The sequence below is a fragment of the Eptatretus burgeri genome, chromosome 13 (assembly GCF_056783735.1).
Source record: "Eptatretus burgeri isolate ZD-2024b chromosome 13, Ebu_testis_v1, whole genome shotgun sequence".
Taxonomy (NCBI): domain Eukaryota; kingdom Metazoa; phylum Chordata; class Myxini; order Myxiniformes; family Myxinidae; genus Eptatretus; species Eptatretus burgeri.
The window spans coordinates 73,968,176-73,983,716 of NC_140973.1; the positions used below are offsets into that span (position 1 = coordinate 73,968,176).

General features: G+C 42.3%; 1 protein-coding gene and 1 pseudogene across 2 annotated transcripts; one reads left to right on the top strand and one right to left on the bottom strand.

The window, feature by feature from the left end:
• Positions 1 to 535: 535 nt before the first annotated feature.
• LOC147014781 (soma ferritin-like) lies at positions 536 to 13,755 on the bottom strand. 2 transcript variants are annotated; one of them, XM_085853038.1, is made up of 5 exons: positions 13,599 to 13,755; positions 11,533 to 11,636; positions 1,443 to 1,589; positions 1,218 to 1,343; positions 536 to 975 (listed from the first exon to the last, which is right to left on the bottom strand). In XM_085853038.1, the coding sequence occupies exons 1-5, from the start codon at positions 13,735 to 13,737 to the stop codon at positions 829 to 831; spliced, it is 663 nt and encodes a 220-aa protein (XP_085709164.1). In that variant the 5' UTR covers positions 13,738 to 13,755; the 3' UTR covers positions 536 to 828. The 2 variants fall into 2 exon arrangements, with proteins under 2 accessions (XP_085709164.1, XP_085709165.1); XM_085853039.1 differs by lacking the exon at positions 11,533 to 11,636 and having other exon boundaries at positions 13,599 to 13,735.
• Positions 7,367 to 7,505, top strand: LOC147014782 (signal recognition particle RNA; annotated as a pseudogene).
• Positions 13,756 to 15,541: the final 1,786 nt, after the last annotated feature.

Here is a 15,541-nt window from a genome sequence, read left to right on the forward strand (position 1 = left end):
TCTTTTTAATGTGTAAGTTATTGATTTCTGATTGGGGCCAGTTTATTATTCCACAGCTGTATTGGAACTCTGGTACTGAGAGTTGTTTTATGGCTTTGATTTTGTTTCTTGAGGAGAGGTACGTTTTCAGGATCAGCTTCGTTCTAGATCGGTATTCTTTGGTGATTGTTTTGTACATTTGTTTGTGACATATTTGGTGGCCCTCTTTTACTCTGAGGTATTTGTATGATGCTTACTTTTCTAATTGCTGTATTGTTGTTTCAAGGTCAATTTTCATGTTGTCTGTCATTGTTGGTTTACCTTGGACCAGTGTGTGTGTGTGTGTGTGTGTGTGTGTGTGTGTGTGTGTGTGTGTGTGTGTGTGTGTGTGTGTGTGTGTGTGTGTGTGTGTGTGTGTGTACACCCTCTGGTGGTGTTCAGAAGAAAGTATCACTTTGTGTAAATATCACCACTTTAAATTGCCCACCGAAGTTGGGCTAATATGGAATGGCGGCAGTGCCGATACCAGTCGAAATGATACAATTGCCACAAAGGATTCGTTCAGGCAGTTTTATTGATTTAAAATACCTTATTACTTGAACTAAAATTTGCACAAATCAAAACAATTGTTATATTAAATTTGAAAATTGAGCTTCTATTCAAATTTGATTGAATGACAGAAATTTTTAGAATGCCTATCCTCACAACCACAACACTCTATTGAACATTACATGGGGGAGGAGGGAGGGGTGGTGGAAGGTTGTATAACATTTAAAGGGAATATATGGGGTTAGAGGTGGGATGAAGTGTTCATGCTTATTGGAAATGGAATTTTTAGCATCAAGTTTTTCATTCATCTTTGTCTGCAAGCACCAAGTGTTCAAAAATGAACTCTCCGAGTCCTGGCCCTGCACGGCGCAAGCTGGTCACGTACCCACCCAGCTTTGACATTGTCTGCACCTGCTCTTGCTGAAGGTCTTCCATGAACCTAAAGAACTAGGACAATCATGTTAGGTGAAATTAGTTTATCTGCAATCAAACGGAAGACCAAATACTGCATTAGAGTCATCAGAATGAACCTGAATAAGTAAAGAGTAAATATGGAGTCATGATCAATGATCAATCATCATCAAGTATTGATCAATCATCCAAATCATAGTCACTTCCTTTCACCATATAAATGCCTCAATGAGAGAATGGCTAAAGTAAGAGTGCAGGCAAGAGGTGTGTTCACATACGTGATAGTCTCCATTGTCGATACCATTTTTCATGACATCGAGTAGTGCTTGGTTAACTTGCTTTTCCAATTCTAGGGCATTCTGCATGGATTCCACTGCAGATCCCCATTCATCTTTCTCTGGTTTCTGCAACATCCGGATTTTAACATCTTGCTTCATTGGCCGCATGAGCAAAACATTGTCAGCACTGGTCTACCAAATGGTCAATTTTCATGGCCTTTCTACCTTGACATCTCTCAGCAAAACTCGTCCTCCACGCAAGTTCTGATATTCCACCATCTTCTCAACCTTCTGTAGCTTAGTGTGTGACAAGTCCTGAAAGAATCTTTTCAACTTAAAGAGTGCCACATCGTCCTGCCCAAAATAGGAGGCCTGCAAAGGAATCACCAGTAAGTATTGTTGCAGAACAGCATAAAATATAATCATGCTGTAGGTGAAAGGTAATCATAAGGTGGTGAAGGTGCATGTACTGTGGTGAAAGTTCAGTCAACTGCAGCAGCTGTGGGTGAAAATGTTTTCAGCGAAGGAGTTTAAATGTACTTTGAAGCACGTTATTACCTTTGCCACCGAAGGTGAAGGAGGGTATGTTTTCAGCCCTTTATGTCTGCTTATCTGTTTATTTGTCTGTGTACAGGATATCTCAAAAAAGTTTTGGATGGATCCAGATGAAATTTTGTGGACAGGTTCGGTGTGTGACAAGGACGAACTGATTGGATTTTTGGTGAAGATCCGGATCCGGATACTAAAATTTAAGTGATTCTTCGCCATTGAGAGATAGGGCTAAAAAAAGATATATGGCACGATATCTCAAAAAGTTGTCGATGGATTCGGATGAAACTTGGTGGACATGTTGGGTGTGTGGCAAGGACGAATTGATTTGATTTTGGTGAAGATCTGAATCCGGATCTTGATACGAGAATTATTTAATTTATAAAGTGATTCTTCACCATTGAGGGATGTAATGGGGCCAAAAACGATATCGTACTGTAGAGCACGATATTTCAAAAAAAAAAATCAGATATGTTCTCGTGGATCAGGCATCACAGGGCAGAGGTATGCACTCTACTGAGTGCCCTTCTCGTTTTTATTCTGTTCCATCCTCATGCATCTATAAGAGTTTTGGAATCCACAACTCGTGAGATAAGAAAACCAGACAGCACCACACTGCTGGTGAGAGTAGAGAGGAACAGGTAGATGGAGAGAAGGAACGGTTGTGTACTGGATTTCATGTGGCGAAATTCATTTTATCACCAGCTCATCCAGTAAAGGTGGAATCGGGACTATTCTGTGTGTGAAGTTGGAATGGTTCAGCGACTCCGTTCCCTGACTAAATAACCAACTTCACCCCCATTGTACGTGGGCCACTCCAATCTACTAGTTGGCCTACTCATCAAATCTGCTGCCCTTCTGTTGTCTTGGAGATGACTTCAAAGCAAGCATCACCTCCCTGGCTGCACCGAGACGGCAACCTGCGTGTTCCCTCACCTTCTCTCTTCACCTGTTGCCAGTATGCATTGTCCTTCACAGATTGCAGTCCCGATTTCAATGTCTCACACAAATATTTTTTGGCCAAATAAACCAAAAGTAATAACAACAATACTGATACTAGCATAATATTAATGTTATTACAAAACAATATTAATACTAACTAGAAAGCATCTCAAACTGCAAAGCCTATCCGCATACGCTTCGTACTCGAACTAAACTTGATGTAAATGACAGTTTTTAAAACTTATACATTTTATTAATCTGTGTTATCCACAATCTCATAATAAAGGTTTGTTGAAGATTTGATGATGAAAGCTCAATTGGTAAAAAAAAATGTTACGGCCTGGACATAAACATTTAATCTAATGCCAAACAACGATTTCGATTAAACCATTTATCGCTGGTCTACCACTTCACCGATGACATCATCTTTACACTCGTTTATTCCCCATTGGGAGTATAATGAGATATGCCAAGTTTCAAATTTTTCTGATCAGCGGTTTCAAAGATATAATGTTTTAAATTTTTGTGTTTAATCCAAGATGGCTGCCATACCACATTACCTATGACATCACAATTATCGTTAAAGTATTCTCCATGGTGGGTCACTCCAATCCTGATTTGATGACAAAAGTTCAAGTGGGAAAAAAAGTTCGCACCTAAACGCATGCACGCATGCACACACGTGTGCGCGCGCGCCCACACACACACACACACACACACACACACACACACACACACACACACACACACACACACACACACACACACACACACACACACACACACACACACACACACACACACACACACACTATTGCAAAACCTCGTCTTCTGCTGCACAGGGGACGGGCTAACAATATCCCCCCTCCCCGAAGGGTTTTTCCTCCTTGGACAAACGCCGTGTTAACGTGTTGAAATAGCTTATCGGGCGTTTCGTGGGGTACGTCTACCGGATGTAAAAAAAATATTACAAACTAACAACACGTCCGATTACCTTTTTGAAGTCACTACGGATGTTTAACACTAAAGTGAAAGGGAGGAAACCCGACGTTCTTGAAGCATTACATACTTATTGTGTCCCCCCCCCCCCCAGACGAACGGGCCCGAGCCTTGATCTACTGCAATCTACTTACTCCAGACTGGATAATAACATAACCATTCCTTGTTGCTCCCGAGGGAGTGGGTGTACTCATCTATCTATAATTCCAGCAATGTGTGTGTGTGTGTGTGTGTGTGTGTGTGTGTGTGTGTGTGTGTGTGTGTGTGTGTGTGTGTGTGTGTGTGTGTGTGTGTGTGTGTGTGTGTGTGTGTGTGACCGCTGTTTCTTGCCAACCACTGTCCGATCTAATTGAAACTTGCCAGGTATATTGCTGGGGCCCCGTGGACGTGCCTTTTCAAGGTTTGATATTAATCGGACAAGTGCTTCCCAAGTTATGGCCATTTATTTTCCAAACCAATGACAAGACACGTTGCTGCGTAGGCGTGGCCGATGGGGATCGGTGCCTTAGTTACCGTGGCGTAGGAGTGGCAATGGTCAATGGCAGTGAATGTCATGGCAAGCAAAGACAGGGAGGTAAACTTGATTTTAATTTTAATTTTAATTAACTCTGTGTTTGTAAGTATCACAGCAGTTGTTACTTTAATGAAAGCGATAATTTGTGGAATGCATGTGAACATTCCGTATGGGCACGCACGACTTCCGGATAGTGATGACTTACTGTATTCTAATAATTTCTCGATTTCTTATGCGCATTTATACATAAACACAATGCCCCAATCCAGTCGTCGTTTACGAGAGCGAAGGAACGGCCTGTGTGGTTGTTTGAAAAAAAAATTTTTGGGGGGTGGGGGGTCTGCACATACGGCCACGCATGTACGGACACGTGAGAACGAAGGAACGGCCTGTGTGGTTGTTGTTTCTGGCACGCGGTTTGAAGGTTTTTTTTTTCATGTACGGCCGGGCACGTACTAGTGCTTAGAAATTAGAGAGTGAGAGAACCCAGCAGACACGACGTCAGTATAAAAGATTCACGACATCGAGAATCGGCCGCTTGGTTGTACAACCAGATCACGACGTGGTACAGCCGCAGCTCGATTATCTAAAACTGCTCGTTTTTCCTGCCTCATGTGTTTACAGGTTGATCGCTTTTCCACCTCGTGCCGTGTGGTTGTGTCTGCCTTTCACCGGAGGAGACATCTGATTGGCTAATTGCCATTTCCGGTGCCGTGTGGTTGTGTCTGCCTTTCACCGGAGGAGACATCTGATTGGCTAATTCCTATTTCCGTATCACGAGCCGCCATTTGTAAAGTTTGGTTAAACTTGTGAACTTTCAGCTGTTTCTGAGTGTGGCAGAGACAATCCGCTTTAATCTGCAGAAGACTTTAGCTTTTTTAGTTAAAATTATCTGCCACTGTGATCATTTTTGGTAAGTATAATATTATAAATCGATTTAATATGTCTTAGCTTTTGTTTTTGGACGTTTTTAAGATCACAGAATCCATGATGTGTTCCTGTTACTGGTGTACGTAGTTCCATTCAATGGAAACTCTCCCGAGCCCTTCGGGCCACTAGCGTGGTTCGAGCGTTGGACTCTGGAACATTCATCTGACGATCGAATCCTCTGGCACCCGATTTAATCGTTCGTTTATCACGTTTAGCTGTCGCTGATATGGCCCTGACATGGCCCTGATATGGCCCTGATATGGCCCTGAAATGGCCCTGAAATGGCCCTAAAATGGCCCTGATATGGCCCTGATCGTGTGGAGAAATCGATGGTAAATAATGAATTCATTTTTCCGCTGGTCTGGTGAAAAAAACACCGCTCTGTGGTAAATAAAGGGAACTCTGTAAAAATTACTTTGGACAAGTTTAATTGGTTGAGAACCTTTTTTAATATTTTTCTGGTGTGGATAATGCTTCGGCCGTTCGGGTCCTACGGATTACCGCATTGTACCACAATGTAACAAATTTAAAGTTGAACTGCCCGTAATTAAAAAAACCTTCAATTAATATTATTTTTTATAATATATTATTTTTTATGTCCTCTTTTAACGAGTTCGGCCTAACCAAAGGCAAAAGGAAAACGATTATCAGTTATTGTTCGCCGAAAAATGTGAAGTTTTGTCATTAAAAAAAATATTAACTCTTTAGCTGCCAACAAACTGCTGCTTGTAACAATGAAGCCTTCATTGTGGTAGTTTGTCACTTATAGGGGAATTGTTCAAGTTTTTGGTGCACAATTGTTTTCCTTTGGTAAAATGGTTAAATCAAAAGACGTGAAAATAACTTTATATTATAAAACAAAATTATATGAATTGAGGCTTTTTAAGGGCAGTGGAACTTAAAATTTGTTACAAGCTGCTTCGAACACTGGTGTACTAAATTGTTTTTATTTTCTAAAATAAGGGTGATGTCCAATGCTGTGATGTCCACACACAATTTGTGTGGAAAGAATGGGAAGATATCTTTCCGGAACCTGAATTTTCATAAAGTTGTCAGAGGAAATGAATTCTGCTAAATGACAGTTTATAATGTGCATGACTTGAGCATAATTGACATTGCAAGTCTTGTTTGATGATCATAAAGCCAAATATATACGAAGTGGAAATTATTATTATTTTTCAGACAGTACCATGGCCAGTCAGCCAACAGCAACGGAGGCGGCTGTGGACACTGCCGTATCACAACATTTGAAATTTTCCCCTGATCGGCGTGGAGGTGCGGGCAGGAACAAGCCCTCATCTATCTATAATTCCAGCAATCTCTGTGTGTGTGTGTGTGTCTGTCTGTCTGTCTGTCTGTCTGTCTGTGTGTCTGTGACCTCTGTTTCTCGACAACCACTGGTCCGATCTAATTGAAACTTGCCAGGTATATTGCTGAGGACCTGAGGATGTGCCTTTTCAAGGTTTGATATTAATCAGACAAGTGCTTCCCAAGTTACGGCCATTTATTTACTAAACCAACTGCATAGGCGTGGCCGATGGGGAAAAGATTCTCAGCCGCGTTCCCCATTACGGGTTACAACGTACAGACTTCCGGATAGTGATGACTTACTGTATTCTCATAATTTCTCGATTTCTTATGCACATTTATAGATAAACACACTGCTCCAATCCAGTCGTCGTTTACGAGAGCGAAGGAACGGCCTGTGTGTTGTTTGAAAGTTTTTTTTTTTTTCAACGTACAGCCACGCACATACGGGCACGTACTAGTGTAATAATAACAACGAGTAACAGCAACACACTGTGCCAGTCGTCTACGTCCTTGATTATTAAGAACTTGCAGCATAGTTAATTGTAATGTTGTATGTTGGAAACCCAGCCTAAGTTTACATTGTGAAAATATTTACTGTACTTTTATGCAAAATGAAGTTATTTTCTTTTCTTTCAAATTAAGATTGAAAACACCCAACAAATTCATTTTTTTGTGCTTTGGAATTATTTATGTGAGATGCATTCAAAATTGTGTTCTCATACTTAATTATGTTGGATTTATATTTTTTTTCTTTGTATGAATACACACACACATAGATATAGATTTGGTCTCATTGATTTGCCTGATTGTAATTCAGTTTTATATAATTTTATGCACTGTTCATATCATGTCAAGTATCATGTGTTTAAGTCTTTTTGCACCTCATTCTATTGATGCCCGCTTTACCGGGCGTAGTGGCGTGCGCCTGTAATCCGGCTACTCGGAGGCTTGGGTTGGAGGATCGCTTGAGGACGGGAGCTCTGCGCTGGGCCGCACTGACAGGGTGTAGGGCAGCCCGGAATCATGGCGAAACCCAATCCTTATTCCTGTGTCGTAAGAGGCGACCAGGGTTGCGTCAGGAAGGGCATCCGGCGTAAAACCTATGCCAAATCAGTATGCGGATCATAACGGATGATCCGCTGTGGCGACCCCTAACGGGAGCAGCCGAAAGATGAACAACATTCTATTGATGCCCGCTGTGGGACATAACAAGTAAAAATATTTCTAAATTGTATACATCATGGAGAAATTCTATCAGAAAGGTGTTTGACTTCCCAAGTAGGACCCATATTGTACTCTTTTACCAGTCATTGCTGAATTTCTACCTATTGAATGTCAACTATTATGTCGTATAGCACAATTTATATGTGGTTCTTCGTCTTCTCATAACTCTTTCCTGAGGTTGCTTAATTATGAATCTTGTAACAAGAGGTAGTATGTCATCAGTAGCTAAAATTTTTAATTACATTTTATATAAATGCAAGTAATCGGTCAATACCTTTTATGCAGCTAATGCCCATTTAATGTATGCAAGCATAGAATTATCAGCAGTTTTACGAACACTGCATGATGATGATGTCGTACTTAAAGGTGCCTTTGTGCAGTCAATTATATTTTAGAGAGAAGCTCCACACCTCCTCTCTGGAGCAGAACTTTCTGAATTTGAATTGCGAACTGTGCTTTGCACAAAGTGAATTTGTCAAAAAGGTATTTATGACTTTTACACAGGTGGTATTTCTTTTCATTCCCCATTTTTAGAATATTGTTCCGAATTTGGAATTCGATCGCACTCAACATACAGGTTCCTTCAGCTCAGTTATGCCGATAAGTTCATGTTCCCTAGATAGTTCACCTTCCATTGTTTAATGGGCAGAAATCGATTAAGTGCGCTGCTCGATTCAATTTAATAGTTAGGGAGCGATCATAACACAATGGAGATGCCCCTCCCCCTCTTCTGCGAAGAGGAAGAAGAGCCCTCCCGTCCCGTGATTCATGACGTCAACAACTCCCTCCCACCCGTGATTGAGCGGGGGATGGATCGCGAAGGCATGAGTCAAGCCAGGAGCGGGGGAGAGGGCGGATAGGAATAAAAAAGGGATACTCTGCTTTGTTTGGGTGGGCCTTTCAGTAGAGCTTCGGCTTCTGCTTTGGCTTGGCTTGGGTTAGGGAGCAGGCTTTGTGAAGGCTTTCTGCTTTGGTTGTTCAGCAGGCCTTCGGGTCCTGCTTGGTTCGAGTGGGTTGGTGGCTCAGGGAGCTTCGGCCTCGGGTGAAGACTTTTTGGAGAGCTGCTTTGTTTGGAAGAGAGTTGAGCCGGTTGCTCTGCTCGAGCTGCTGGTGGTGGTTCTTCTTCTTGGTACGTGGAGCTCTTTGTTCTCCGTTTTGGTTCCCGGCTTGCTGCGACTCATCAGCCTTATCTTGGAGGTGGTTCCTCGGGGAAGCGGCGCATCGACGGGAAGGATCAGCGCCTCATCTCACCAGCACGTGTTGAGAAGTGCGGGAGGATTCGCAGGATCGCGGCTCACGGCGATTGGGTCCAGCTCACTCTCGCTGGAGCCCGGGTCCGAACAGCTTGAAGACCACACGAGGTGGAGAGGTTCGAGATAGGTCCTGGGTTTCAGCTCACCTGTCCTCCGAGCTGGAGCCCGTTATTAAAGGTCTCAGCCACCATTTCTTGGGGTGTGTGTGTGTGTGTGTGTGTGTGTGTGTGTGTGTGTGTGTGTGTGTGCGTGCGTGCGTGCGTGCGTGCGTGCGTGCGTGCGTGCGTGCGCACGCGCGTACGTGTGTCCGTGGGCCAGTCTAATAAGTAGGAAATTGTTAAGTGCTTTGTGTGCTGTAAATGTTTGCATTGCATTTCGTATAGTCGGTATAGTTCTGCTCTTACGTGCTTCCCTAGTTCCCCATTATTATTAATAAATACCCCAATTGTTAAATGTTTTCAGCTCGTCGCGTCAATTCTTTCATTGACTGAGCATTTTGTGTGTTTTTTTTTTTTTTTTTTTTTTTTTTTTTTGTATACCTTGGTCGAGGCTCGTATGAGAGCTAACACACAACTCACAGCAAGGAGGCATGAGACAAGAGGGGCGGGAGTGGAAGGGACAAAACATTGGGGAACAGACACAGGTGAACTGTGGAAGGGAGAGGGATGGGGATGGGACGGGGAACATGGCGAGGGGAAGATGGACATTAAAGGGACTTTCAGGAAGGAAAGCAGGAGAATTGAAGGAAGTGGGCTTGGGTGGATTATCGGGGGTAGAAAAGATCGAGGATTTGGATGGGGGAAGATAAGAGGTGGTGGTGAACAGCTGTTTTGAAAGCCTGAAGGGAAGAATGGGAAAGAATAGAGTGAAGAAGTTTATTCCAAAGGCGGGAAAAAAGAGGAATGAAAGAGTGAAGATGAGCAGTGATTCGTGATTTTGGTAGTTTTACCAGAAGGGGGTTGTTGGCGGACCTTGAGCGCCCTGTGGAAATGTGGTTGGGACAAATCGCAGAGAGAGCAGGGGGGGGCAAGGCTGGAGAGGAGTCGGTAGAAGACAGAAAGACCACCGACCAACCTGCGGTGATTGAGTGAGAGGCCCAAAGACTCAGCTTCATTGCGGGAGATGCCAATGATCTTAAAAGCCCTGGTTTCGACAGCGTGAAGTCGAGAAAGGTGGGAGGCAGGAGCACCAGCCCAGAGGGGAGAGCAGTACTCCATCAGGCTACGGACAAAAGCTTTGTAAGTGGTCAGGAGCTCAAGAGGGCCGAGGAAGGACTTTGCACGACGGAGGATTCCCAGTCGGCGACTGGCTTTTGAGGCAAGGTTGGAAATGTGACTTTCCCAGGAAAGGTCATGTTGGTGTTGGTAGTTAGAAAACCGTTGGTTTGCCGTAAAAGGGGGACATTTGGACCGACGGTTCTCGGCGATTAAGCCGCTCGAAATCGCACACGGGACAAGCTCGCCTCAGCGGCTTGTTCCGTACGAGTTCCGTCGAGGGTGGAATACCCCGGTAGTTGGATCACGTGGGTATTTAGGTAAATTGAAGATTGGCAATCGACCCTACCCCACGTGGTCTGCCCATTGACGTATTTTGGTTCTTGTACAAGGACCCGTCGACTCGGACTTATCCGGGCGGCGATCTATATTCCGGGTGATCGGTCGGGCCGACTCGACTTGCGGCTCCGTCAGAGCGGTCGGTTAGCGGCCGACGCACCGGCACCGCAACAATATGTTTCACAATTGCAATGGCATCTACTTTTATTTTTTGTATGTTTGTATTTGAGTGTGCTTTTTGGTACGAATAAAGACATTATTATTGTTAATACTGCTTGAATATTTTTGCCGCAATCATGCTCTGCGTGATACGTGATAATAAATGATTATGAATTAGTTGTTTTCAAGTTGTGGTCATGATGTGTTACTGTGCAACGTAATGATGTTGCAATACAACTTCAATGTTTTGATAATGGCACCGGTGGAACAGCGGTGCTCCGCTGGCCCCAGACCTACGGGTCGAGGGCTCCATCAAGCTGGAAGCTGAAGGGTGTCATGCACTGCAATGTTCGTTTCTTTGGTGTGCAAAGAAAAGGGTAAAAACAAAAACTCCATTTTATGAACGTTGTGATAAAGTTGAAAAATAAGGTCATGCTTCAATGTTGTTACAACGTTGAAATCTGACGTCATGGGTGTTGCAAATACAACTTCCCACTGACCGAATTCTGACGTCAGGTACAACCAGTCCACGACGCTGCAACAACGTCAGATTTCAACGTTGTCACAACGTTGAAATCTGACGTCATGGGTGTTGCAAAAACAACTTCCCACTGACCCAATTCTGACGTCAGGATAGAACCGGCAAACGACGTTGCAACAACGTTGTGTGCCTGCTGGGAAGAGGTCATTCCCAAAATCTGCAGATTCCATGAGAGATTCCATGCATTTAATTCTCATCCAGCAACTGACAAATGCAAGCTTTCAATTTTTAGTTATGAGCAGAAACATAAAATCATCAAAGTTCAATGTCTCGTATTCCTTTTCTCTTCCCATTCTTTGAATGTTGCGACACCGATGAAATTGAAGGAATGTTTTCTTACCATTGAGAGATAATTAAATGATGCATAATGAAACATATTTATGAGCTGATTAAGACTACTTTCACAATCCATTGCGAAGTTTTGTCTGATGGAGCTTTCTCGTGCTGAAACACACACACACACACACACACACACACACACACACACACACACACACACACACACACACACACACACACACACACACACACACACACACACACACACACACACACAAAATGTTGGCATACTCATATCCAATTAGCATACTTACATGATATCTCAATTGTTCACTTGCATTCCTTCCCAAGGATTGATCATTCAAATGTTTCAGTTGTTGAAATTGGCGACAATTGTTGTTATGTTTCCAACTGCTGGTCGTGCTGAGAGTTCACTACATGATTGGGTTTGTCCAGCTCACTAATGAGATACCCTGAGCGGTGCCCCGACAAACACAAGTACAGTATAGTGAAACTACAGCCTTGAATACCAATAAAATTGTGTGTGTGTGTGTGTGTGTGTGTGTGTGTGTGTGTGTGTGTGTGTGTGTGTGTGTGTGTGTGTGTGTGTGTGTGTGTGTGTGTGTGTGTGTCAGCACCATGGCTCCATGATGACAGCTTGAAACTGTATGCATACTAAGGTGACTGACCCCAAGGGTGTGGACCTGGGAATTTATTATTATTTTTAATTCGGTTTTTATTTTTAATATAAATTTAAATTGCTTGCTCTTCCCATCACTGGGACAGGTACTTTTGCTGGTTAGTCATATGTATATGTACTTCGCAATTATGGCCATAAAAACCGTTGTTCGGGGGATATGTATGCCTGGGATGTGTTCCGTTAGCAAGCGGCTTGCTATCGCTTGTCAAGCCAGTCATTCCATCTCAGCCGATGACAATCGATCAAGGGAGGTGCTTGGTGAGCAGTAAGCAAGCCGCTTGCTCACTGAACGCGTCCACTTATGTTAGCAAAATGGCTGCTGTCGTCGGATTCTAAAGGATTGGTGGCGATGTCTTCAATTCCAGTGTCACAGAGGACCATGTGGAAATGTGCAGTTCACACTTTGATTGTTCCTTTTACTTTTCATCCAAATTCTTTGAAATCTACAAACATGGAACCCTCCCCAAAATGCACAATGGTAGAGTTCAGAGAAAAGCTTGGAGAGTTAGAGATAGGGTTAGAATTTGGGTTAGGGTTAGTATATTTATCTTTCTTTCCCTCTTCCTCATGCTCTGTATCTGCTGCTAACACAATAAATCCGTTTGTGGAAGTTGTTGTCACAAGAGGATCGAGTAAACATGAAAATGCTGCCCCGGACAGCATTTGCTCGAGTACCACAATGGCCTTATTTCCATGGGGACCGCCATGTTGTCAAGCAGTGCTGAGTGCTCCATTCCGTTGGAGTGCTTGCTTGAACGCCATGGTGCAGGGGTGTGCTCCGTTAGCTCATGTTCCATTAGTAAGCTGCGGTGCAGCTCTCCCTACCTAGAAAGCCTATCCTTTACCCTATTCTCTCCCTACCTATAAACCCTATCCTTAACCCCATTCTCTCCCTACCTATAAACCCTATCCTTAACCCTATTCTCTCCCTACCTATAAACCCTATCCTTTACCCCATTCTCTCCCTACCTATAAACCCTATGCTTTACCCCATTCTCTCCCTACCTATAAACCCTATCCTTAACCCTATTCTCTCCCTACCTATAAACCCTATCCTCGCTGCCACTCAGCTCTCCTTCGCCACCGCAGTTTGTATAGCTCTTAATATTCGGTTGAGAATTTGCATTGTCTTGTACCACATTGTCACAAGCTGTTAGATATAGTGGATTAACTATAATTTCATTAACTAAGAGATGCAATGTCATGGAGAAATGGGGGTTCGAGGTCAGTCATGGTGAGTACTTGGTCTGCATGGACAAAATACATGGGTGTACCTACGAACGGAGTGGTGGTGTTTTTACAAGGCTGTAAATTCCTTCCATGTGTGCTGAAGTTTCTCGAGTCGATACGACATCATAACCAGCAATTCTTTAATGATCAATAACAACTACTATACAACAATAACAACTAATGAACCGTTTCAATACCTGCTCCACACAGCAGACCTGTTAACAAGACGACGCACATCACAGTCTTCGCATCCATTGCACACACCGAGTTGTGTTCGTTGGTCACAGCAATTGAACTCTTGTGAACTGATCCGAGTGGGGACAAATGGCTGAACATCCGACTATAATATGTAACCACTTTTAGATACCCACGCCCCTTGTCTCCCTGAACAAACAATGCTGAAGTCCACTGGACAATCATTGAGACATTGGTTTGAAAGTCCGAACTCAACTGCAAACAAGTCAAAATTGAGAAATTAATCTGATCGTAATGTTTTCGAACAACATACCCAACAATAAATAAAAGTAGATACCATTGAAATTGAGAAACGTATCCTAAAAATGGGGAACAAAAAGAAATACCACATGGGTAAAAGTCGTAAATACCTTTTTGACAAATTCACTTTGTGCAAAGCACAGTTAACAATTCAAATTCAGAAAGTTCTGCTCCAGAGAGGAACTGTGGAGCTTCTCTCTCAAATATAATTGACTGCACAAAGGCACCTTTAAGTACAACAACATCATCATGCAGTGTTAGGAAAACTGCTGATAATTCTATGCTTGCATACATTAAATGGGCATTAGGAGCATAAAAGGTATTGACCAATAACTTGAATTTATATAAAATGTAATTAAAAGTTTTAGCGACTGATGATGACACACTACCCATTGTTGCAAGATTCATAATTAAGCAACCTCAGGTAAGAATTATGAGAAGACGAAGAACCACATATAAATTTTGCTATACGACAAAATAGTTGACATTCAAGAGGTAGAAATTCAGCAATGACTGGTAAAAGAGTACAATATGGGTCCTACTTGGGAAGTCAAACACCTTTCTGATAGAATTTCTCCATGATACAGGGTGCCCCACAAAACCAGGAAATTTGGTACAGTTTATTTAAAACAAAACAAAAGCAAACTTAGATGTAGTGTAAAACAAAGATACACTTTCTTTTCAAACAAAACAAAAGCAAACGTTAGATGTAGTGTTCAAAGTGCTTTCCGTGGGCCACTGAGAAATGGCGTAGACGGTTTAACCAACTTCCAGTCACCCTTTGGATAACTTCAAGCGGGATATTATGATCAAATTTCCTGGTTTTTCTGTGGGGCACCCTGTATATCTTCTTCTTCTTTCGGCTGCTCCCGTTAGGGGTCGCCACAGCGGATCATCCGTATGATCCGCATAGTGATTTGGCACATGTTTTACGCCGGATGCCCTTCCTGACGCAACCCTGGTCGCCTCTTACGACACAGGGATATACCCTGTATATATAATTTAGAAATATTTTTACTTGTTATGTCCCACAACGGGCATCAATAGAATGAGGTGCAAAAAGACTTAAACAGATGATACTTGACATGATATGAACAGTGCATAAAATTATATAAAACTGAATTACAATCAGGCAAATCAATGAGACCAAATATATATATATATATATATATATATATATATATATATATATATATATATATATATATATATATATATATATATATATATATATATATATATATATATATATATATTTATGTGAGCCTGGTGTTGGCGCAGTGGTAAGGGCAGTGGCTTGGGACCCAAGAGGTCCTGAGTTCAAGCCCCGTTGGGACACTGAATTAATATATGTATGTATATGTATATATATATATATATATATGTATATATATATGTATCTATATATATATATATATGTATCTATATATATATATATATATGTATCTATATATATATATATATATATATATATATATATATATATATATAAATATATATAAACCAAGTAGAAAACACCAGGGGGTTGACTCAGCCTGCCATCCTTCCGAGGTCGGCGAAATGAGAACCAGTTGTAACTGGGCCCGGTGTATGCCCCGGTTAGAATAGGTGTACCATATCCCTGTGTGTCGTAAGAGGCGACCAG